This window comes from Ailuropoda melanoleuca, chromosome 5 (genome assembly GCF_002007445.2).
Source record: "Ailuropoda melanoleuca isolate Jingjing chromosome 5, ASM200744v2, whole genome shotgun sequence".
In the NCBI taxonomy this organism is placed as follows: Eukaryota; Metazoa; Chordata; class Mammalia; order Carnivora; family Ursidae; genus Ailuropoda; species Ailuropoda melanoleuca.
This window is the reverse complement of record NC_048222.1, coordinates 61,865,572-61,889,534: the sequence shown is the minus strand read 5'-3', so window position 1 is coordinate 61,889,534 and position 23,963 is coordinate 61,865,572. Positions and strand designations below refer to the sequence as shown.

At 37.2% G+C, this 23,963-nt stretch overlaps 1 protein-coding gene across 4 annotated transcripts in view; it reads left to right on the top strand.

Moving 5' to 3' along the window:
- TMEM62 (transmembrane protein 62) overlaps positions 1-23,963 on the top strand; it is a 48,890-nt gene that overhangs the window by 20,012 nt on the left and 4,915 nt on the right. For all 4 annotated transcript variants that reach the window (XM_019801835.2, XM_034661059.1, XM_002913188.4 and 1 more), the window contains 9 exons: positions 1,319-1,364; positions 5,023-5,164; positions 7,710-7,834; positions 7,972-8,094; positions 10,404-10,559; positions 12,742-12,901; positions 17,798-17,911; positions 19,375-19,459; positions 23,237-23,341. In XM_019801835.2, the coding sequence (XP_019657394.1) occupies positions 1,319-1,364; positions 5,023-5,164; positions 7,710-7,834; positions 7,972-8,094; positions 10,404-10,559; positions 12,742-12,901; positions 17,798-17,911; positions 19,375-19,459; positions 23,237-23,341 (1,056 nt within the window). The remainder of the gene's footprint in view (positions 1-1,318; positions 1,365-5,022; positions 5,165-7,709; positions 7,835-7,971; positions 8,095-10,403; positions 10,560-12,741; positions 12,902-17,797; positions 17,912-19,374; positions 19,460-23,236; positions 23,342-23,963) is intronic.

The following is a 23,963-nucleotide window of genomic DNA, read 5'->3' as shown; positions in this document are numbered from 1 at the left end:
TTGTAAGTTGAGGAAGATCTGAATTTTACATTTCCCTTTTTTCCTGATCCTAATTAGTGGCACAGATCAAATTCTTTTGCAGTAAAAAGCAAGCCTGTACATAATAAAAAAGTTGTTCAAGCCAAGCTACTGATTTATATAAAGTAATAAATATCAGACTGTTGTGATTAGATCTTGTGAACAGAGCTTTTCCTTTGGAGCTCATGATAATCTAATTTGACTTGTATGAGCACAAATGCTTATAGTATGTGTTTATATGGTTATATATTGTGTTAAGATAGGAGGAAACTAATTTTATTAAGATTTAGCTATAACAAGGGGCGCCTGGGTGGCACAGCGGTTAAGCGCCTGCCTTCGGCTCAGGGCGTGATCCCGGCATTATGGGATCGAGCCCCACATCAGGCTCCTCTGCTATGAGCCTGCTTCTTCCTCTCCCACTCCCCCTGCTTGTGTTCCCTCTCTCGCTGGCTGTCTCTATCTCTGTCGAATAAATAAATAAAATCTTTAAAAAAAAAAAAAAGATTTAGCTATAACAGTGTAGTTCTCTTAGTAAGAGGATTGTATAATATTTCTTTTGTATTGTATATTATATTCTTTGTATATTGTATAATATTTCTTTTGGCCTAAAGTGGACTTAACAGCTTATTGTCTAAAGTTGTTAGAAATGTAGTGGATTCTTGGAATTCCAAACTGGTAAGTAATTTTAGTTACTGCAACCAGGCAATCAAACTCTATGAAATCATTGTGTTTCCAGATAAGTGTTCTATGACATGTTTTACCTTACCCGCTACCATTATATAACTCCTTTCTTACTGAATCTCTTCAAGATTAAGAAGAGAGGGTCTTAGGTCCTGTTATCAAAGTGATCAGCTGTTTAGAAACACTTGGCATGAATCCATGTAACAGTCGATGATTAAAACATGATTAAAACAGCAGCAATAACAGTCCAGTCTTACAACTGCAAATAGATTTATTCTTAATAGTACATAATATCAAAGTATTTCTTATTGTCCAGTATACAAGGGGCCCCCAATAAGTTTCCAGATAATTTGAATTCTGTTATCAAGTTCTAAAAACTATCAGGCTAATTGATTGGCATTCTGCTATTTAAAGTGCTATTGAAAGTATTGTCATTTTTCTTTAGTCATTAAGGTGTTTGTATTTTTCTTTTTAATATAGATGATATTTGTTCTTTTTTTTTTCCATGTGCTTTCTTCCCCCCCTAATTTTTATTTAAATTCTAGTTAGTTAACATACAGTGTAATATTGGTTTCAGGAGTAGAATTTAGTGATTCATTGCTCTTTTCTTTTTAATTAGATGCATTCAACATTCCAAGTCTGGAGAGTGTCGAGAATTATTACAGGTACTGTAGTGAACAGAATGCAGACCATGAAGTAGTGGGGGGGGCAGTCAAGTCAATGAATGAGTGAAAACGTTTTTTAACAGAAGAACCTTTACTAACTCAGAATTTTTGTGTATGTGCGTGTGACAGATTCAGTTCCTTTTTTTCCCCCAAGACTTTTTCATTCCTTTAATTCCTTTCATTTCATATACTTTATGGTTTTTATTGGCTAATGATACTTTAAATATTTCACACAAACTTCTATTTTGCCACTGATACATAGCAGAAGTCATTTTTTTTATTTTAATTTTTTTACTTGGATATAATTGACATATTCATTTTTAGGTATACAACACAATGATTCGGTAGTTGTGTATATTGTGAAATGGTAACCACGATAAGTCTAGTTAACACCCATAACCATATATAGTTAAAAAACTTTTTTTTTCTTGTGATAAAAACTTTAAAAATCTACTCTCAGCAGCTTTCAAATATACAATAGAGTGTGTTTGACTGTGGTCACCATGCTGTACATCAGAAGTCACTTAGATTCGAGCTTGTTACCAGAGTACTGTGGATTTTAGGAATACTGAAAAACTGATTCCCTCAGTCTCTGCAGTGGCTGAGGAGCCCAGTTGGTCACCCCGGTTGCTCTATCCATTTATCCCAGTATGTCACAGAAATATTAAAATTTTCTTTATATGCCATGAATGTGAAAAAGGCTGTGAATATGAAAGGTTCTTTGAGTTAGAAAAGTTCTAGTTCTCTAGTTTCAATGTGTTGGGATTCTTTTAGTTGCAATTTCACTTCCAGTTCTAGGGTATTCCACAGCTTTGTCCTACATTGTCCATCACTCAAGTAGCAAGAATTTTTTGAGAGCCCATCTTTATCTGGATAGCGTGAGAGATATAAGAGCTAATGTTAAAAAATATGGCCTCTACCTTCAAGGAAGTCCAGTTAAGGGAGATAAGAATTGTTTAGGAAACAATTAGAAAAGAACATGAAGGGATGATTGATGAAATGCTACATTATTTGGTACGCATGATGATCACTATGAGAAATCGGAAAGGGCAGAAGTCAGCATGGGCTGGACACAGAGGAGACTTTATTTTATTATTGAGATATAGTTGACGTATAACATTGTATAAGATTAAAATGTACAACATGTTCACGTGATACATTTATATATTGCAAAATGAGGACCACCATAGAGTTAGCTGATACCTCAATCATCACCACATGATTATCATTTTCTTGTGGTAAGAATAACTAAGATCTAGTCTCTAAGTGACTTTGAAGCTTATAATCTAGTATTGTTGATTATAATTACTATGCTGTGCTTAGATCTCCAGAACTTATATATCTACTAATTGCAAGTTAGGACTTTATAAAAGAAGTAAAAATTGTGTCCAGTCTTAAGAGTTGCATTTGGAGAAGTAAGAAATTTTTAGGGGTATATTTTAAGCAAAACCACAGAGTTTTAAAAGCTAGAATGAGCTTTTAGAGACGGTAAGGAAACTGATATCACCAGAATAAAGGATCATTTTGAGGACTGGTATGACATTGGGTAGGTAGCTTAGGGCCAATTTATGGAAGTCTTAAGTGACAAGTGTAGAAATTTAGATGCGTTAGGTATAATCCATAATCCAGTATGGATTCCTAAGGAGACAAGTCACATAATGAAATAATATTTTATAAGGGCAATTACACAACAAAAAAGAAACAAGATAGGGATAATAAGGAAAAAACAAGGAGATTGGAGTTTTGTAGAGCAAATGGGAGAGTCCTGTAATAGTCCAGTCATGATATAGAAGGGCTTGAAATGAATAGGAGACATACCTGTCTAACAAAGTTCATAGATACGGGGACAATGTCATCAGCTGGAGGGTGGCAGGTCAAACAGCATTGGTTAACATATAATCGGAGTCACCATAACTTGGAGGATGAAGTTTTCCTTTGTCTTTAATGTGGGAAAGGAAAAGGTCAGAGATGAAAATCTTTCATTTTCTATTATCTATTTTTATCTTTGATGGTGACTATGGAATGGAACTAGGAAACATTTTCAAAGAATTAACAGGACTTTGGGTCTGACTGGTTATCGGGAGGGTAAAGCTCTTAGTCACTTGAACCTTTATATTTTTGTTTCTAGCCACCTAAACGTTATCTGAATTTTTAATAAATAGCATTTTAATAAACAGTTGGAGATATGGACATTACAGATATATCAGCCTGAATGAAAAAAACATTTTAAAGCTAAATCTTGATCTTAAGAATGCACCGGAGAATGAAAAAATCCAGAATTCAAAAAATGTTAATAGCTATCATATATTTTAATCTCTGCTTTCAGATAGGTTTATTTTTAGATAGTGGGTTTTAATGTGTTAAAAATATAGGAAAGGGAACAACATATGTGAGATTATAAGATCCTAAAGAATAAATAACTGAAAACAAATGAAGTAGAAAAAATATAAATAAAAATTTTAATGAGAGAAAAAACCCAAAATAGAACACTTTATTTTTCTTAAAGACTTTATTTATTTATTTATTTATTTATTTAAGAGAGAGAGAGCGTGCATGCCCATGTCAGTGCACGAGAGTGGGGAGAAGCAGAGAGGGAGGGATAAGCATACTCCGCGCTGAGGGCCAAGCCCAATGCAGAGCTGGATCCTATGACCCTGAGATCATGACCTGAGATGAAATCAAGAGTCATTTGCTTAACTGACTGAGCCACCCAGGTGCCCCCCAAAACAGAAAATTTAAAAATACCGGAAGAGAGGTAATAGAACTAATTGACATTTAATTATAATATCTGTGATAATGTATTTATTTATGATATATTTGATGACTATCCTGGCTTAAATATAGCTCCCCGATAGCACATTAGGTTTCAGGAGTCTATTTGTATTTCTCCATATGTGCCTTATCTATTTTCTTACAATGTTTTGACATTTGAGTAATATAGGTATGTCCCCAATATATACCTTCCTTCACATTTATTCAACAAATACTAATGAGTTCCTACACTGTGTACTATGTTACCGACCCTTTCCCCCTGTCTTTACTCTCCAACTTTACAGACACCTGAACAATGTTGATACTTAGGTAGTGAGGACTTTCATTACCAAGTGTATACCCTGTATATGTTACAGATATATTTTTAGGAACTGAAAAAGTTTTACTGACCCAGACCTAACTAACATTTTTCTCCTGGCTTGATGACTTCATCTTTGCAAGGCTTTATTGTGAGTTAAGCCTCTGTAGTCCTGTTTCAAGATGTAAACACCTTTTGTATCTCATTACACCAAGAATTCTGCTAGGTACTTAGTACGTCCTCACTAAATTTTTCAATGATGGGTAAGTACCATTTCACTGGATTCTAATTGATCTCCCTTTAAATGTTCAGTGGACTGCGTAAAATAGCTGCCTACTTCTCTGCTTTGCTTGATGACCTTGGGTTTGGTTACTTATAAATTAATTTGCCTGAATCTTTGTAGACAATGGGAAAAAAATCTTTAAAATTTCTTTTAATCAGCTTATTGTGGATTAGTTTATGTATTTCTCTGTCAGATTAGGAAATTTTCAAAGGGAGGCTAAATGTAATGTGATACACGGGGAGGAATTTAAATTCATTCTGTCTCTTTATGATTGCACTCAAACTTTCCTGTCTTGTATTTTTTAGGAAATATTCTGCCGTACGTAGGGATGGCTCTTTCCATTATGTCCACAATACTCCCTTCGGCAACTATTCTTTCGTCTCTTTGGATGCCACCCCAAATCCAGGGCCTAAGAGACCCTATAATTTCTTTGGAATTTTAGATGAGGTACAGTAAAAATCTCACTTCCCTTTGTAGCTAACCTGTTTTGTTTTTTCTTGGATAAATGTGGCTCACTTAAGGTTATTCTAGGTAAGCCAGTTCTTATTTAGAAATCCTTGAGAAAAATTTTACTGTGGTTGCAAGTATGGCTAGAAAAAAATCTCTGGCTACTTCAGCACTATCATTGCTATTCCTGTTCTGGTCCCAAAATTTCATGAAGAAGTACCTCACGTTTAAATTTATTCAGTAAACATTTATTCAGTACATATGTACTAAGTATAGCATGCACTTTGCAAGGTGCAGGGCATATAGCTTTTATACTATGTGGATATATTCCTAAATCCCCATAGTTGCCTTTTCTAACTAATGGACTGTATTTATTTTAATAAGAGAAGGGCAACCACTGAAGTAAATAAATTTCTGTTAAAGTAAGTTAGGTGTTGCTGGATTAAAACTGTCTAGAAAGTCACATCTGAGAACCTCTCATTATTTCTTAGGATCAGATGTCAGCTCACTAATGAGCACATGCCCATATGCAAGACATATGTGCCTATACGTAAGAATACAAGAGCGATAAGATCAAGTCACTCGCCTCTTAGAATATTTAATCTGGTGGAGGGGCATAATACTAGTGCAGAAATAACTATAATAAAGGGCTGAAAGAGATTCAAAGTGAAATGAGGGTTCAGAAGATCTTGAAATCAAGTGAATAGAATATTGTGAAATGCATTGTGTTATATTAGGCATTTTATTTAATGAAGGTATATTTTGTTTCTTATCTTCCAACCGTCTTTAGACAGAGTTTATTAACTCATTGGTTTTTTTTTTTTAAGATTTTATTTATTTATTTGATAGAGCGAGAGACAGCCAGCGAGAGAGGGAACACAAGCAGGGGGAGTGGGAGAGGAAGAAGCAGGCTCCCAGTGGAGCAGGGAGCCAGCAGGGAGCCCGATGCAGGGCTCCATGCGGAGCTCTATCCCAGGACTCTGGGATCACGCCCTGAGCCGGAGGCAGACGCTTAACGACTGAGCCACCCAGGCACCCCTAACTTATTATTTTAAAGCCTATTCCTTAGAGCAGTGTTTTTTAAGATACGATTCAGAGACCATCTGCATGAAAATCAGCTGGAGTCTTGTAAAAGGCAGATTCCCAGGCTTTCCCCGAGACTTACCAAATTAGAAATAAGACTAGTGCGGGGTCCAGGAATTCACTGCTATAAGCCCTTTACAGATAATTCATGTATATTTATACATGTACAAGTTATTTTTTAAAGATTTTATTTATTTATTTGAGAGAAAGAGCACAGGCGGGGGGAGGGCCAGAAGGAGAGGGAGAAGTAGGCTCCCTTCTGAGCAAGGAACCCCGACTTGGGGCTCGATCCCAGGACAGGATCCTGACCTGAGCCAAAGGCAGACACTTAACTGACTGAGTCACCCAGGTGCCCCTGTACAAGCTATTTTTGAAATCAACTTTATGAGGGATGATTTACATACAGTAAAATGCACTCATTTTAAGTTTGAAGAGTTTTGATAAAAAATGTATGTGCTGGTGTAACTGCCACCACAATCAAGACAGAACATTTCTATCATCCCAGAAAGTTCTCTTGTGTAGTCACTCTTCACCCCAATCCTAGAGAACCACTGATGGGTTTTCTGTCAGTATAGATTAGTTTTGTTTGTTCTAGAATTTTATGTAAATGAAATCATATAGTATGTACTCTTGTGTCTGGCTTCTTTTGCTCAGTATAGTGTTTCTACAAATCATCTGTATTATTGTGTGTTGGAGTAGTTCTTTCCTTTTTATCACTGCATAGCATTCCATTGTTTGGATATACTGATGGTTTCTAGTTTTTGGCTATTCTGAGTTGACCTGTTATGAACATTCAGGTACAAGGCTTTTTATGGACATATGTACATCTTATTTTAGAAGTTTAGTTTCAAGATCTTCTTTATTAATTGCGGTGTAGTATACAGGGCTGAAAAGATTAATGGTTCTTAATTTCTATAAAGAAACATTATTAAAAAAGAAAGAGGGGCGCCTGGGTGGCACAGCGGTTAAGCGTCTGCCTTCGGCTCAGGGCGTGATCCCGGCGTTGGGATCGAGCCCCACATCAGGCTCCTCTGCTATGAGCCTGCTTCTTCCTCTCCCACTCCCCTGCTTGTGTTCCCTCTCTCGCTGGCTGTCTCTATCTCTGTCGAATAAATAAATAAAATCTTTAAAAAAAAAAAAAATAAAAAAATAAAAAAAAAATAAAATAAAATAAAAAAGAAAGAAATTTATGTTATGTAAAGATTATTGTTTATTTTTCAGTTCCTTATCTATCAAATGGGATTAATACTTGCCCTACTTAGAGTTATTTTTAGGACCAAATGAATTATAATGTATATGAAGAGTTTGAAATTTATACTGGTCTGCACAGGTCATTAATTAGTAGGGTTTAGGCCTTAGACATAATATACTTATTACTATAAAACTTCAAGGGAGATGTTTAAATCTGTAGATTTCAGCCTGTGCCCTAATTAAAGATCCTTCTGTTTTTCTCCCATTTCAGAAGCGGATGGAGGAACTTCTATTACTGGCTAAGGAAAGTAGTCGGAGCAACCACAGTATTTGGTTTGGACACTATACAACATCCACTATCCTTTCTCCATCGCCTGGAATTCGGTCAATAATGAGGTGAGGCAGGCTTCCAAAATCAAAATTAATTGCTTGTAATTCTTTTATGTTACTCTTGCTCTCCTAAAGAGATCTTTTTATTAGTTTGGCATCACAAGTTATCTGTTCATTTATTCTATTCATTTTTCTTTGGTTAGTTCAGCTACAGCGTATTTGTGTGGGCACCTCCATACCCTTGGTGGACTGATGCCTGTTTTGCACACTCGTCACCTCCAGGGCACTTTGGAACTTGAGGTGGGAGATTGGAAGGATAACAGAAGGTAAGGGAACTACCCCACAAAATAAAACTTATACATGTAAGTTTTGCTAAAACCATGTTTTCTTACTGCTATTGTGGGTGATCCTAGTTAAGGGAAAACTTGTGATCTCCCTGAGTTTTTAAAGTAATATAGGCATTATGTGTGTTGGTGTGTAAAAACCTCGTTGCAACAGTTGTTTGCCATCACTATGCTACATTAGATTTTCAAGATGCAATCCATCAGGAAATGGATCTCAAACTCTAGGGTGCACAAGGATTGTGGAGGAACTTATTAAAAATAACAATTTGGAGGCCCTATCTCCAGAGCATTTGATTGTGTTGGTCTGGTTTAGGACCTAAGAAACTGCATTTTTTTTTAAAAGCCCACCAGGTGCTGTATGGACCACACTTAGAGAAACACTAGAACTGGAAATGTGTCACCCCCTGAATTTTATATCTACCTTTGTAGTTATTACTATAAGATGTTAGTGATTTAAGTTCTTCAAATATGTGATAGTTGGTTTTATTAAGATTAAAGACTTTCTTTTTTTTTTTAAGATTTTATTTATTTATTCATTTGACAGAGAGAGAGAACACAAGCAGGGGGAGTGGGAGAGGGAGAAGCAGGCTCCCCACTGAGCAGGGAGCCCAATGCGGGGCTCTATCCCAGGACCCTGGGATCACGACCTGAGCCAAAGGCTTAATGACTGAGCCACCCAGGCGCCCCAGATTAAAGTCTTTCTATGAGAAAATATAACCTGTTTATCAAAAGCATACGGTATAGTTACATATTTATATATATATAAAAGAACTAAATACATATTTTGAGAATAACTAAGTACAATAGCTTACATATAGATGAGAATCATCTCATTGTTGAACTATTGTCAGTTGCTGTTTAATTTATTCAAACTCAGTTCTCTGAAGATGTTAGTTACTCAGTAAATATTTTTTGAGCTGAATATGTTATCTTTCTATTTTTAACTACTTCCATTAAAAGATAGCTTTACATCTTGGAAGGTACTTACTCATTTCAGTTGGCTCTGCTAAAAACTGTCTAAAAGCTATGCTTGAAGCCTGTAATTAGTTGGCAACTGTAATTACTTTGAGCTAAGACCTGTCTATTCATGACTGTGAGGTTGTGGGCTGGGCTGGGCTTGCCTTTTACGAGATAGTCTTTCTAATCCTTGATCAGCACCTTTATTTCTTATATATGCTATAGTTACAAGTTAAGTGATGTCATGAAACCATTTCCTCTCTTTCTCTTCCCACCTGCTCTCCTGTTGTTCCAACCCTGGGGTTTTATCTGGTGTTTTACTGAAAGGACCTAACCTCTACCTGCCCTTATGTTGTTTTAGGATAATAGAAGAACTTTTTAAGGTATATTAGTAATATTAGGCTAGGCTTTGTTGTGGATACAAACAAACCTGGAAAATATCTGTGGCTTAACACAACAGATGCTGATTTTTTCATTTATGTAAATCTGGTATGAGCCAGTGCATCTCTCTTCCATGGAGTAACTCAGGGGTTCACACTTCCTCCATCTTATAATGCCACTATGTCAACACCTCAATTCCAGGGCAGGGAAGAGAGCATGGAGAACTCGCACCCCCTCTTAAGTACTTTGGACCAGAAGTGTGATACATGTCACTTCTGTTCACAGCCCATTGACCAGAACTAGTCACATGGTCCCAACCTAATACCAGGGAGACTGGGAAATGCAGGGGAGCACGTGGAGTATTTGGTGAGCACTATTGTTTCTGCCATAGTTAACCATTTCTTTTCTCAGTTCAAAAAGTAGAAAATATAAAATTTTGGTTATTCTTTAATGAATATTTATACCTTTCACCATGCATTTAGAAAACCAAAATAAGTTTTGTTAATTTCTTTGAAATTGTAGAAATAAAGGTTTAAAAGAAGAATGAAAGATTTCTAATTGTGTTCATGTTATTACTATTAACATTTTTGATTAGATGAGAATATCAGGTATTAGGCTTATGATGAATGTCTTAGGTTCAAAACAGTCTTAAAGTGTGGAAATGAATTAATTTATTAAGCATTTATTTAAAAATGAAAGTGTGCATGCTGTGTACATTGTTCTAGGGCACAATTAAATTTATGTCTTCAAGGAGATCCCATTTGTGACAGATGTGAAGTATAAAGTGGTAGGGGCAAGGGAAGAAGGACAGAGAAACAATATTTTTTATTTTGTATAAATTCATGATCTCTAGAAAGTGTAGTTTTATATTTTTACATTTGTTCTGTGTATAACCTTCATAGCCTTTTGTAATAAGAAGTGACTAAATTACCTTATTGTCTTCTGGTCTCTAGGTACCGGATCTTTGCTTTTGATCATGACCTTTTTAGCTTTGCAGATTTGGTTTTTGGCGAGTGGCCTGTGGTTCTTATCACTAATCCTAAGTCACTCCTATATAGTTGTGCTAGACATGAACCACTAGAAAGACTCCTTCATTCAACACATATCAGGTATGTAGCAGTTTTTTGGAATTTCCTTTCAGTTTGATACTAATGGAGAATAAGTCGATGTGACTATAATCCCATGTGAAAGCTATGAGATGCCCCACTCTAATTTTCCTAACAATCTAAACATTATATAGAGATAAAATGCTTACTGCTTCATTCCCATTCAGTTAAAAAATATTTTTTTAAGCTGTTGAAATTTATAAAACCATCCAGAAACCCATAACCCTACCACTGTAATTTTTGTGTATTTTATCTTCATGTTTTACATTGCTATAATCTCCGTACCCCCAAATAGAGCTGTTATTGACATTTCTTTTTTTTTTAATATTTTATTTATTTATTTGACAGAGATAGAGACAGCCAGGTAGAGAGGGAACACAAGCAGGGGGAGTGGGAGAGGAAGAAGGAGGCTCATAGCGGAAGAGCCTGATGTGGGGCTCCGATCCCATAATGCCGGGATCACGCCCTGAGCCGAAGGCAGACGCTTAACCGCTGTGCCACCCAGGCGCCCCTGTTATTGACATTTCTGAGTTTTCTTTTTCAGGCATTCTCTTTGAGGCATGTTTTTACATAACTGTAATGATAGGGCACAGTGTGTTTTAATTCCTACTTTTTTCCTCACAATAGAGAGAATGTACCACAATTTATATAACCATTTTCCTATCTTATTGGTGAACTCTTATATTTTTTTTCTAACTTGGGAATGAGCATCCAATACATGTAGATTCTTTTTCCACTTGAATAATTTCTTTAGATAAAATTCTAGAGGTGGGAATCTTGGTGGAAAAATATGAATTCCTTTATGACTGTTGATAAAGATTGCCCCGAAATTTTTTTTTTGGTAACTAAAATCATTCTCTTAAGAAAATTGTGGTAAAATAAATGTAACATAAAATGTACCATTTTACCGGCTCTTAGGTATATAGTTCAGTGGCATTAAAGTACATTGATACTGTTTTGCAACCATCACCACCATCCATCATCAGTACTTTCATATTCCAAAACTGAAACTCTGTACCCATCTAAGAATAACTTCCGATTTACCCCTTTCCCCAGCCCATGGCGACCCCCATTCTACTGGTCTGTCTCTATGAATTTCACTACTCTAGGAACCTCATATAAGGAGAATCCTACAGTATTTGTCCTTTAGCCGGCTGGCTTCTTTAACATAATATCCTCAAGTTTCCTCCATGTTGTAGAGTGTGTCAGAATGACTTTGCTTTTTTAAGGCTGACTAACATTCCATTGTGTGTATATGCAACATTTTGTTTATTTATCTGTCGATACTTTTGCTTCCACCTTTTGTCTGTTGTGAATAATGCTACTATGAACGTGGGTGTACTCTGTTCAAGTCCCTGTTTTCAGCTTTTTCCTTCTTATGGGTATATATCTAGAAATGGAATTGCTGGATCACATGGTAATTTTATGTTTAATTTTTTGAGGAACCACCCTACTGTTTTCCATAGCGGCTGTACCATTTTACATTACCATGAGCAGTGCATAAGGTACCCAATTACTTTTAAAAACAGATACTAATTCATAATGTGACCAGGCAATATGAGTACCAATTTCACAGCACTTTTACCATTTTTGGATATTGTACTTTTAAAAAGATGTACTAATTAAGCTGGAAAAACGGTATCGGGGTGTTTTATTTTTTTGGTCAGCAGTGAAGTGACTCTCAGGTTTTTTTTATTGGAGCTGGCTATCTGATTTAGACATTGTATTCTCTGAAAGGGCCTGGTAGCCCTAGCTCTGTTTGTATCTTGTGGACAGATACATTGGGAACCAAATGAGGGGATGGTAGGATTAACATGAGATTAACAAAGTAAGATGTCTAATCAATATTCTTTCCCTATATGAAAAACCAGGACTTCAGGAGTTTATCAGAAAGAACTTTGGATCTATTCCAGCTTTATTTGTCAAAAGAAAATTGATTTTCCTTTCTAAAAAGTATAAAAATATTTTCTAATTTCTCACCAACTCAGGTTTGCTTAATTATACAACTCCAAAAGTCACCATTCAGAAAGAAACCAGATCATATGAATAGTGGTCATATGAACAGTTATACAGTGTGATGGTTCTGCCTACATTTATATTTTTTTCAGGTTATAATAGAGTTATTCTCCTTTCTAAAAGCAGTGAAAATATCTAAAACCACATGCATTTGTATGTTCCATTTTAGAGTCTTGGCCTTTTCCTTATCCTCCATTACTTCTGTCACAGTTAAGATTGATGGAGTTCATTTAGGGCAAGCTCTTCATTTGTCTGGTCCTATTTTCACACTGAAGTGGAACCCAAGAAACTACAGTAATAGGACACATAACATAGAAGTAATTGTCCAGGTAAGTTCATAATTTTCAACTTGATATGTAAATGATTTGGCTGTAACCACACTAAACTCCGATTTTTTTTTTCGAGTCAATTGATAGAGATGAAACTAAGTTAATTAAAAACTTGAGGGGCACCTGGGTGGCTCAGTCAGTTGAGCACCCAACTCTTGATTTTGGCTCGGGTCATGATCTCGGGGTTGTGGGATCGAACCCTGTGTCATGCTCTGAGCTCCACATGAAGTCTGCTTGTCCCTCTCCCTCTCTCTCTGCTCCTCCCCCTCCCCTTCCCTGGCACACGCACACGCTTTCTCTCTCTCTCTCTCAAATAAATTTAAAATCTTAAAAAAAGAATACACTGGATTTAGTATATTCTGAAAACGAACACTCAGGAGTAATTCTATTTAGATAAAAAACTAGATTCTCAGTGTGCAACTACTGGCCACACTCCCCTCTTTTTGAGCCCCAGGGAATCATTCTTTTATTTTCTTTCAACTTTGGCTAGAGTCTTTTAATAATGGGAGCAAATCCCCCTACATACCCAAAGATAATAGAATAAGTCAGAAAACATGTATTTATGTGCCTATGCCTTTGCTTGCTATCTCCAAGTACAGGAAAATTGTGTCACTATTTTGAAAGCTCTAGGATAGAGAATTTTCAAGGCATCCAGAGGATTTTGTTTGTTTGGGGAGTATGCATTGATAGCATATGTAGTAATAGTCTGCCTGCCATTCCAATTCAGCCTGGGGCACTTAATTCACTAGCACCTGCCAGAGTAGCAAGTGGTCATTCCTTACCAAAATAAAACACTTTTCGTCAACATCGTGAAATTGTTTAGGAGATAGACCGTGCTCAGGAATTAGTTTCTGAAAAAAAAATCTGTCAGTTTCCACCACTTTATGATTTGATAACAGTTTTTAACTATTTCATCTTCTAATGTTAAGTCTTAGTTTGAAGGTTACCAAGTAATCCTTCAGAAAACACATGTAATTATTTTCATTATCTTTTGTGTGTGTGTGTGTGTGTGTGTGTGTGTGTGTGTGTGTGTCACAGAGAAGGATTTTGAGTAGGAAGGAGCTGCTTACTGAGCTCCTTCTAAGGAAATGCTGGACCCTTAGGATTTCTTACTTAATCCATATAACAATCCTCTATGGTAGGTAATTTGATCCCCAGTTCATAGATGAGGAAGCAAGAAAAGGCCCTTTGCAATGTCACGCATCTTTGAAATGTTCTGCTTAGAAAGAAACTCACGGGAAGGATGTGGAAAGAAGGATGATGGGATGAACTCTTAACGTTCTATTAGAAGTTGGCTCACTGAAAGAAAGCCTGAAGATACAAGTGCACCTAGAATAAATTATTCCCTATCTTTATTTACAGTTACGAGGTAGAAGTAGGCTCAACTATAGGAGACCTGCTCACTGTAGGAATGAGGAACTCCCAGATCCTTGGATTGCCTCAAAACCCCAGCTTCTATAATTTTATGAGGAAAAAAATCATAGCTCATATTCCTTGAAACATTTCTGGCTGCTTTGTTAAATTCTGCGTAGAAATGTGAAATCACATATACTTTTTCCATGTTTAACATTTCTTACATTATTGAAGTATAATTTACATACAAAAAACCTCTACATATTTAGAGTATACTTGGTGAATTTTGACATACATATATATCCTTGCCCATTAGCACAATCAGTACAGTCTATCACCCTCAAAAGTTTTCTTGTGCTCTTTTGAAGCTGTCTTCTTTCCACCCTCATGTCCAGGAAACCACTGATCTGTTTTCTTCTATATATGTATAACTTTAAAAGATTAGTCTACTGAATATTAAATAGGGAACTTGGTTCCCTCATTCATCAATGGGAAGTTCTATTATTTTTGTTTTAAAAGATTATTTATTTATTGGAGAGAGAGAGAGTGAGCGAGCGAGCATGAGCGGGGGAGAGGGAGAGGGAGAAGCAGACTGCCCGCTGAGCAGGAAGCCCGATGTGGGGCTCGATCCCAGGACCCTGGGATCATGACCCAAGCCAAAGGCAGACACTTAACCCACTGAGCCACCCAGGCACCCCAAGTTCTATTCTTTTAAATACAGTATACTATAGATAAGTCTGAGAAAAATCTATGAGAAATGACATTAATTTATTATCTTATATTTTACCCACTCACTATTTTTAGTGAGTGTCTATAATTCTGAGCAGCCTAGTAGCAACTAGACCCTTAGATCAATTTTCAGTGTGGTTCCTGAACTAGTAGCATTAGCATCCCCTGGGAACTTGTTAGAAATGTAAACTTGTTAGAAATACCAAACTGCTGAACCAGAAACTCTGGAGATGGGACCCAGCAATCTGTTTCGACAGTCTATCCAGGTGGTTCCAATGTGCACTAAAGTTTGAGAACCAGAACTTTAGATTATTATGCCTACTTTGCCAATTGAAAGAGCAGACTTCAGAAATCTGTATATCTAAAAATTAAAGAAAAACTCTGCTTTAAAACAAGAACGTGGGGGCGCCTGGGTGGCTCAGTTGGTTAAGCGTTTGCCTTCGGCTCAGGTCATGATCCCAGAATCCTGGGATCGAGCCCCACATCGGGCTCCCTGCTCAGCGGGGGGCCTGCTTCTCCCTCTCCTCCCCACTCATGCTCTCTGTCGCTATCTCTGTCTCTTTCTCTCTCAAATAAATTAAATCTTTAAAAAAAATAAATAAAACAAGAATGTATAACTTAACATTTTGAGCAATAAAAGTTAGATACACACATGTACGAGTACTTTTTGCTATTTTAAAACTTTTGTATGATGGGAAAGTTTAAAAATATATGCAACAGATGATACTGTAATGAATTCCCATGTATCCGTTAGCCGACTTCAACAGTTACCAGCTCATGACCAATCTTGTTTCATCTATACCCCTGCACCATGTCATTCCATCGGTAACATGACAGTATGTATCCCTAAAAGAGCTATTTTTAAAATAACCACAGTACCATCACACACCTGAAAAATCAATAGTAATTCCTTAATATCAAACTGTCTAGCTAGTGTTTCATTTTCCCAATTAGTTATATATATATATATATGAATATATGTATATAGGCATATGGTTGGTTCAAATCAGAATCCAGACAAGGCTCAAATACTGTGTTTAGCTGATTGGTCTCTTCAATCTCTTTTAATCTACAGGTTCCCTTTCTCCTCTCCCCTTTTTTTTTTTTTTTTTTTGCCCTTGCAATTTATTTTTTGGGTGACTTCGGAAATTAGATCTTTTATCCTGTAGACTTTTCTGTATTCTAGATTTATGTTGTTTACATTCATGTTGTATCATTCAGCGTGTTCCTCCACCCCCTCTAGTTTCTATAACTGATAGTTAGATTAGGGGTTGGATCAGATTTGAGTCTGTTTTTTGGCAGGAATACTTCATTTGGTGTTTTATGCTTTTATCAGAAGACCGTGTTAGTAATGTTAGGATTGATCATTGTATTCAGGTGTTGTTAACTTTATCCAGTGGTGTGGTGGTAAATATCTAACAACCAGCTTGGGACAGGTTTGAAGGGAAAACCTTGATTTGTAGTGTTTCCCTGATTTATACCAATTTCCATAGTATAAATATTTTTACCATAACTATTTTTAAGCTACCAGCACATCAACTGGCCTGCAAAATTCCTGAAAGTTTAACAATTGGCTTTTGTGAGCCTGTTAAGCCAGCTCCAGCACACTGCTGGCTTTTCCCTCCATTCATTATGAAGTACCTAATCAGCTTTTCACCAAAGGATTTCCAGCAGCTATTGATGGTCTTGGCCTGGGTCCATTATTTCATTAGAGTTATACAATGGTGGTATTCAAATTGGCACTCCTTGTAAAAGGAGTATTAATTAGAATAGTCCCATAAAGAAGAAAATTCCCTTATCTATTTGGTACCCAGATAGAGAAGTTCATGCAGGAAAGGTGGGATAAATTCTTAATTCTTCCCCCACCCTCCCTTTTCTAAACCAACTTTCAGAATAATGAGTTGCTTCTCTAGCATCTGCTAAAGGTAACCAAATGAGTCTTTTATTTTTAGTATCATTATGAATTCAAAATTTAAAAATATATATATGTGTGTATATATATGTGTGTATATATGTATACATATATATATATACACACACATTTGGTATGTTTCAATCCATGGCATTTATATTTTTGATGCTCAAATTGTTCCACCTTTGGCTGGTGGGAGCCTCTCCAAGTTGGCCACTAAATCTTTAGATATAATCCCATTAGTCTTTGTTAAGTGTTCTTGCTTTCTGGTATGAAGATATTCCAAGCTCTCCCTGGGTATTTCTTGTTCAAGAACTTTAATCTGTTTCTGTAATGAGCACCGATCTTGTAGTGAGAAATTTTATTTTGAGAGTACAGTCTGGGCACTAGCCCAGCTAGCTCCTTGCTTTTGGGTTTGTTACTATTTTTAGACCTTTTCAGTGTGCGGAGAGAAAATACAAATTTTTCTTTTAAGAGAAAATATATTGTGAGTACATGCTGATATTTCTAGTTCAAATCTAGAATTTAAGTGTTTAAAAGAAGTTGTATTCAAAGTGCTTATAGAGGGGCACCTGAGTGGCTCAGTCGTTAAGCATCTGCCTTTGGCTCAGGGCATGATCCCAGGGTCCTGGGATCGAGCCCTGCATGGGGCTCCCTCCTCAGCGGGGAAGCCTGTTTCTCCCTCTCCCACTCCCCCTGCTGGTGTTCCCTCTCTCACTGTCTCTCTCTCTCTGTCCAATAAATAAATAAAATCTTTTAAAAAAAGTGCTTACAGGAAGAAGCAAAAATAAATGAAAAAAATAGAGCTATTCGGAGATAACTGACAAATGTTACTGGAAACTGAATCTTGGAACGTTATACATACAAGTGTGCATGAGAGTCACTGCTGTGCTTATAACTAGGATTCTGCTGGAAGAAGTAAGAGTGTCCACCACATATTTTCTGTTCAAGAGGATATTCATCTCAGATTTGATCCCCTGGCATCATTTATTCTCCTTACTGACCATTGCATCGTGGTGAGTAAATTCAACTTTAGATGAGATTAGGACAAATCTAGTGGTGGGTCCAAAGTAATAATATAATCATGTGGTGAGAAAGATGAACCTTATAAAATTAAGTTAGTTATTTGTCTAGAAGAATACAATGCTTTGAAGTTGATTTGAATTAAAAAAAAGCAGAGGCACTGACAAGTAATACCTGTTTTGGAACCAGGTTCTAAGCAATACCATAAAACCAGAATAACTAAGGGAATTGTAAGAACTGCATAAAATTGGATTAAGGATCTTTTAAAAATAATATTTCTTTCTACATAAATAATACATGCTTAATGTAGAGAACTTGGAAAATTTAGAAATAAGTAAAATCAGCCCCACATTATTCTTTTATCACACTACTTATTACAACCATTCTGTTTGTCATTTTGATACTTTAATTTTTTTCTCATATATTTTGGTATATGAGTTTTTAATGTAAAATAGTAATTTCCATTCTCTTTTTTTTTCCACTGAGGAATTTGTTTTGACTATTTTCTGACATCAGTTTATATTACTTTAAAATGATGTTTATTGGCATAAACGTACCTTAATTTATGTAACCATTTATCTATTGTTAACTGGGTATTGACATAAAACACACCAAAGAGACACACCATGATGTTGAGAAGAAAATTTAAGCCTTTAATTTCACCTTCCAGACATAGCTTTACTATATATCTTCATAGCCTTCCAATGTAAATTTATTATTATTTTATTTGTACTACTTGTATGATTAGCTTTTTAGAAATATGACTAATGAGCATTTGTATCTCAGTTTTACAAGTTCCTTTTATGTCATTTGTTTTTCTTTTGGGGGTTTTTAATAGTCACCTAGATCAGGCTTTGCAAACTTTGATGTACTTATGAATCACCAGGGAACATTAGTAAGAGATGCATTCTGATTTAGTAGGGTTGAGATGGCACCTGAGATTCCGCCTTCCCAGCAGGCACAAGATGATCCCAATGATGAGCTGGGGTCCATACTGTGAGAAACCAGAACCTAGATTATGTCTCTTTGCTGTGAGTTAATCTCCAAGTGAATGTCACCCTGATGGAGAAAGCAAATGAAAATGCCGTCTCAGCTCACTCAGCCTGCAGTGCACTGTGTACTATTTTTCTTTACTCTTCTACAACTTGAAATAAAACCAGTTATACTTCTGGTACGGTGAAGGTGGACTGCTTTAATTTGATCACTCTATGTAACTATGAATTACTTTGTTTCAGTATTGGTCTCAGTGTCCAAATTCTGAAAGAGTAATGCTGAGGCAACTTGTAATTTTTTTTTCTTGTGGATCAGTTGTTTGATTCTTTGATCATTTTTTTTTTCTTGCATAGTCATTTCTGGTAATGATGTCATTTCCATTTTTGTTAATGAGGCCATTTTAAAAACCTTAACTGTCTTGTACCCATGTATCTGTTTCACATTAACACTGATTTCTCTGCAGGCCCGGGTCCTTTTTGTGGTGATTGTGCTGATCCAGCTCACCATTCTCATTACTTTTAGGCACCGAGGATATCCAGAGCATAAAGGTTAGTCATGGTTCCTTTTATTCTCACGATATTTCATTTTAAAGTGTCACATAATGTCTTATTACCAAGTGATAAGTATCAATATAAATTGTCTTTGCCTGAGCTCTGTCAGGTGCATTCTTCAAACTTACTATGCTTTTTCCACAATACTTGATGTTTTTTAAAAAATTAAGTTTTTTTGCTGCTACGTTGTAATACTATAAAGCTCAACCCGAAATGGGCGGGGGGGAATCACAATATAGCTCAAAATGACCAAACATCTCTGCCAGGTATTAAAGATCCTCCTCTATTGGGTCTTATCTCATTAGCCGCATCTTCAACCAGTTACCTGTATTTCAGCCTAGATAATTTTCCACTGTTCCCTGCACACACCATACTCATTCCTGCTTCTATGCTTTTGCCTAGGCTATTATCTCTAAGTTATTTTTCTAAACTTATCTAAATCTTAGCCTCCTTTAGCACTCGCCTCAAACCCTCTTTTTCCATACCATTTTCTGTACCCTTCCAGGTCATAATGAGCTCTTGCTTCTCTGAATCCCTGTAGTCCTTCCTGACAGTTAGTGCTATACTTGGCCAGTCAGTGACCTTGCTTTATGTAACCACCCCAAATGTACAGATACATTTTCTCCTCAGCCAGACTGTAAGTTCCTCAATATGGGAGCTCGTGTTTTCTACTTTTCTGTTTCTCACAGCACCGAGCACTGAATGTGCGCATAACAGACAATAAATACTTGTTGAATTGACTTTTCCTTACCCCTTCCTGGCTTGAATGAATCCCTGGCATCAGGGACTGATTGTAGAGGAGGGGAGTACCATAGCAATGACTCAACAGTAACTACAGCAGGAGTGTACACATCCTACTGAATGTTTTCCTGCCTAGATAGATTTTCACAAAATCTGTGAGGAAATTCAAGAAGCATTATTGCACACATATACGTTCCTGCATATAATGTAAATAAATAAATATTTAAGGGAGGGCCCCACCCTCATTCTCTGGGGATTCTAATATCTATGTGTAGTTATTTAAAATTTACAACATATTTTTACTTACATTATCTCACTTAATCCTCACAGCAGTCCTGTGAAATAGGTATTATTGTCCCCGTTTTAAAGATGAGGACACTAAGGACTGGGGAGGTTGTGAAGGTTGTTCAAAGTCTCATCGCTAATAAGAGATAAAGGAGAGATTCAAAACCTAAGTCTTCTGACCCCAGGTCATTTCTTTTCTTTAAACAACACTTCTCAACTTTGACTGCACCTTAGAATCTCCTGGGAAACTTTTTTAAGATTTTATTTATTTATTTGACAGAGAGAAAGATAGCCAGCGAGAGAGGGAACACAAGCAGGGGGAGTGGGAGAGGAAGAAGCAGTCTCCCAGCAGAGGAACCCGATGCGGGGCTCCATCCCAGGACTCCAGGATCACGCCCTGAGCCTACGGCAGATGCTTAACTGACTGAGCCACCCAGGCGCCCCTCCTGGGAGACTTTTAAAATTTCGGTGTCTACATAGTACCCTAGACCAATGGCGTCAGAATCGCTAGGAGTAGGACCTAAGCATCAGTATTTTATAAAGCTCCCCAGATGATTCCAGTGGTCAGTCAAGGCTGAGATGTTCAGCTCTGACTACAGCAGTATTTCTCAGTCCTGGCTACTTAGAATCACCTGGGTTGCAGCCTAAGCTTCCCCTCTCCCTCAGGCCAATTAAATCTGAATCTCTGTTGAGGGAGACCTGGGCATGAGTATTTTCTTAGAGTTCCCCCACGTTATTCTAATGTATTGCCAAAATAAAAAATCATGTTTAAAGTTTATGCTTATAGTTTAAAGCATAGCTGCCTCCAAGGCTAAAGGATTATTTATTTATAATAAATAATAATTACTGGGGCACCTGAGTGGCTCAGTTGGTTAAGTGTCTGCCTTCGGCTTAGGTCATGATCTCAGGGTCCTGGGATCAAGCCCCATGTCAGGCTACCCTGCTCAGTGGGGAGTCTGCTTCTCCCTCTGCCCCTTCCCCAACTTGTGCTCGCTCGCTCGCTCACTCACTCTCTCTCTCAAATAAATAAAATCTTAAAAATAAATAATTATTATAGGTGGATATGTAGATGAATACTTTGAGAAGTACCAGACTAGAACAAGAAAGAATCTAAGAGAGGAATGAGTAGCAGGAATGTAACAGACAAAGTGGGAAAGGTCATGCATAATCAGGTTTTGTATAAAATCAACCGTCAGGCTGAACAGTGTTTTAAGTACAAAATGGATATATTGGCCTATTAGGAAAGACATACTGTTGAACTTATATCAGGATGTCTTTCATTGGGACCGGTTCTTTCAATAGTTTTCATCTCTAGGGGGGCTCAGCGTATACTGAGCTTCCTATCATAGTCTTCTGCTGACTGGTTTATGACCAGCCACACACATGAATGAAACCTCATTCCTGAGTTAAGGATCTGTGATACTCTAGTCTGTGGCCACAGAATGGAGCTTCTCTGTGTGAAGCGCATATGCTTGGCATTTTTGGCACTGTATTTTAAGAGATGTTAATTTGAAGAGCTTTAGGGATCCCTTTTAGTCGGAGTAAGAGGATAGCTGTGAGTTAAGAGCTATGTCACATAAGGGAAAAGAATATTTTTTTTTAAAGATTTTATTTATTTATTCGTCAGAGATAGAGACAGCCAGCGAGAGAGGGAACACAAGCAGGGGGAGTGGGAGAGGAAGAAGCAGGCTCACAGCGGAGGAGCCTGATGTGGGGCTCGATCCCACAACGCCAGGATCACGCCCTGAGCCGAAGGCAGACGCTCAACCACTGTGCCACCCAGGCGCCCCTAAGGGAAAAGAATATTGGACAGCTATTCATACTTATGACTAGACTGGAGAAATTTTGATATTTCTTTGATATATTTTGATATACCATTTGGAAGTTTGTACATTTGGATACTAAATCCCATAGAAAACAGAGACTTTGAGCACAGCATTATCTTTCAAACCTACATGTTTAATCATTTAAAAGTGTGTGTGCATATGTGTGCACGTGCATGTCTCCCAACTACACCATTGCTTTGAACTTCCTACCCTCTGCAATTCTTAGTGGACTGGCTTATCAGGATTCCTGCCAACTTCTGAATTTAAAGTGCTGTCATCTGTATAGTTACCACATAACAGATGATAGCCCATGGAAGTCTTCTAGAAAATGTTATAAAGAAATTGAACTTAGAGAAAGACAAGTATCATATGATTTCACTCATGTGGAATTTAAGAAACAAAACAGATGTGGGGGGGCGCCTGGGTGGCACAGCAGTTAAGCGTCTGCCTTCGGCTCAGGGCGTGATCCCGGCGTTATGGGATCGAGCCCCACATCAGGCTCCTCTGCTATGAGCCTGCTTCTTCCTCTCCCACTCCCCCTGCTTGTGTTCCCTCTCTCGCTGACTGTCTCTATCTCTGTCAAATAAATAATAATAAATAAAAAAAATTATTAAAAAAAAAAAGAAACAAAACATGAATATAGGGGAAGGGCAGGAAGAATAAAATAAGATGAAATCAGAGAGGGAGACAAACCATAAGAGACTCTTAACTCAGGAAATAAATTGAGGGTTGCTGGAGGGGAGTTGGGTGGGAGGGTGGGGTAACTGGATGATGGGGATTAAGGAGGGCACTTGATGTAATGAGCAGTGGGTGTTGTATGCAACTGACGAATCACTAAACTCTACCTCTGAAACTAATTTAAAAAAAAAGAAATAGAACTTTGTATGTGCTCATTGGGTTTTTTCCAATTTATTCTGTTTAGGGTCTCCAGGATTTATAAATATGACCTCATTTTCCCTCCACGTCCTGAGCAAACTAAACATCTTCTACTATCCTGTGTTGTTGCTAACCCTATATACAGCACTGGGTAAGTCAATTAGGAAACCTGAGATTGTGGAGAATTCTGCCAAAGGATACATGGAGAATTTTGACAATAGAGTCATTTAGACTCTTGAGAGCATAATGAATGGCACATGGCTTCTTCATAAATCATTTCCGGGAACATGGTCTTAGGAAATAAAGTTCTTTCCTAACATGTTTAAAGGATATTTAGTTGACACTGAGTTAACTTAAGCTGAGAAGACCATTTAAGAATTAGTATGTGTGTACAGAGCAGCCTTCTTTACTACCTTTAAGTTTTATCCTTTATTTCATCACACTTTTAATTTCCTTCGTTACTTTAGCAGAATCTATGATTATCTTCTGTATTCATCATCTCTTCCCTCATTAGAATATCCACTGAGGTCTTCTTGTCTGTCTTGTTCACCTCTATGCCCAGCACAAAGCACAATGCCTAGTATATAGTTCAGTGAATATTTACTTATGTATGCCTCTTAAAAACTCAGCTCAAAAAAAGAAACCGAGGGATGCCTGGGTGGCTCAGTTAGTTAAGTGTCTGCCTTTGGCTCAGGTCATGATCCCAGAGTCCTGGGATCAAGTCTCACGTCAGGCTTCTTGCTCAGTGGGGAGCCTGCTTCTCCCTTTGCCTG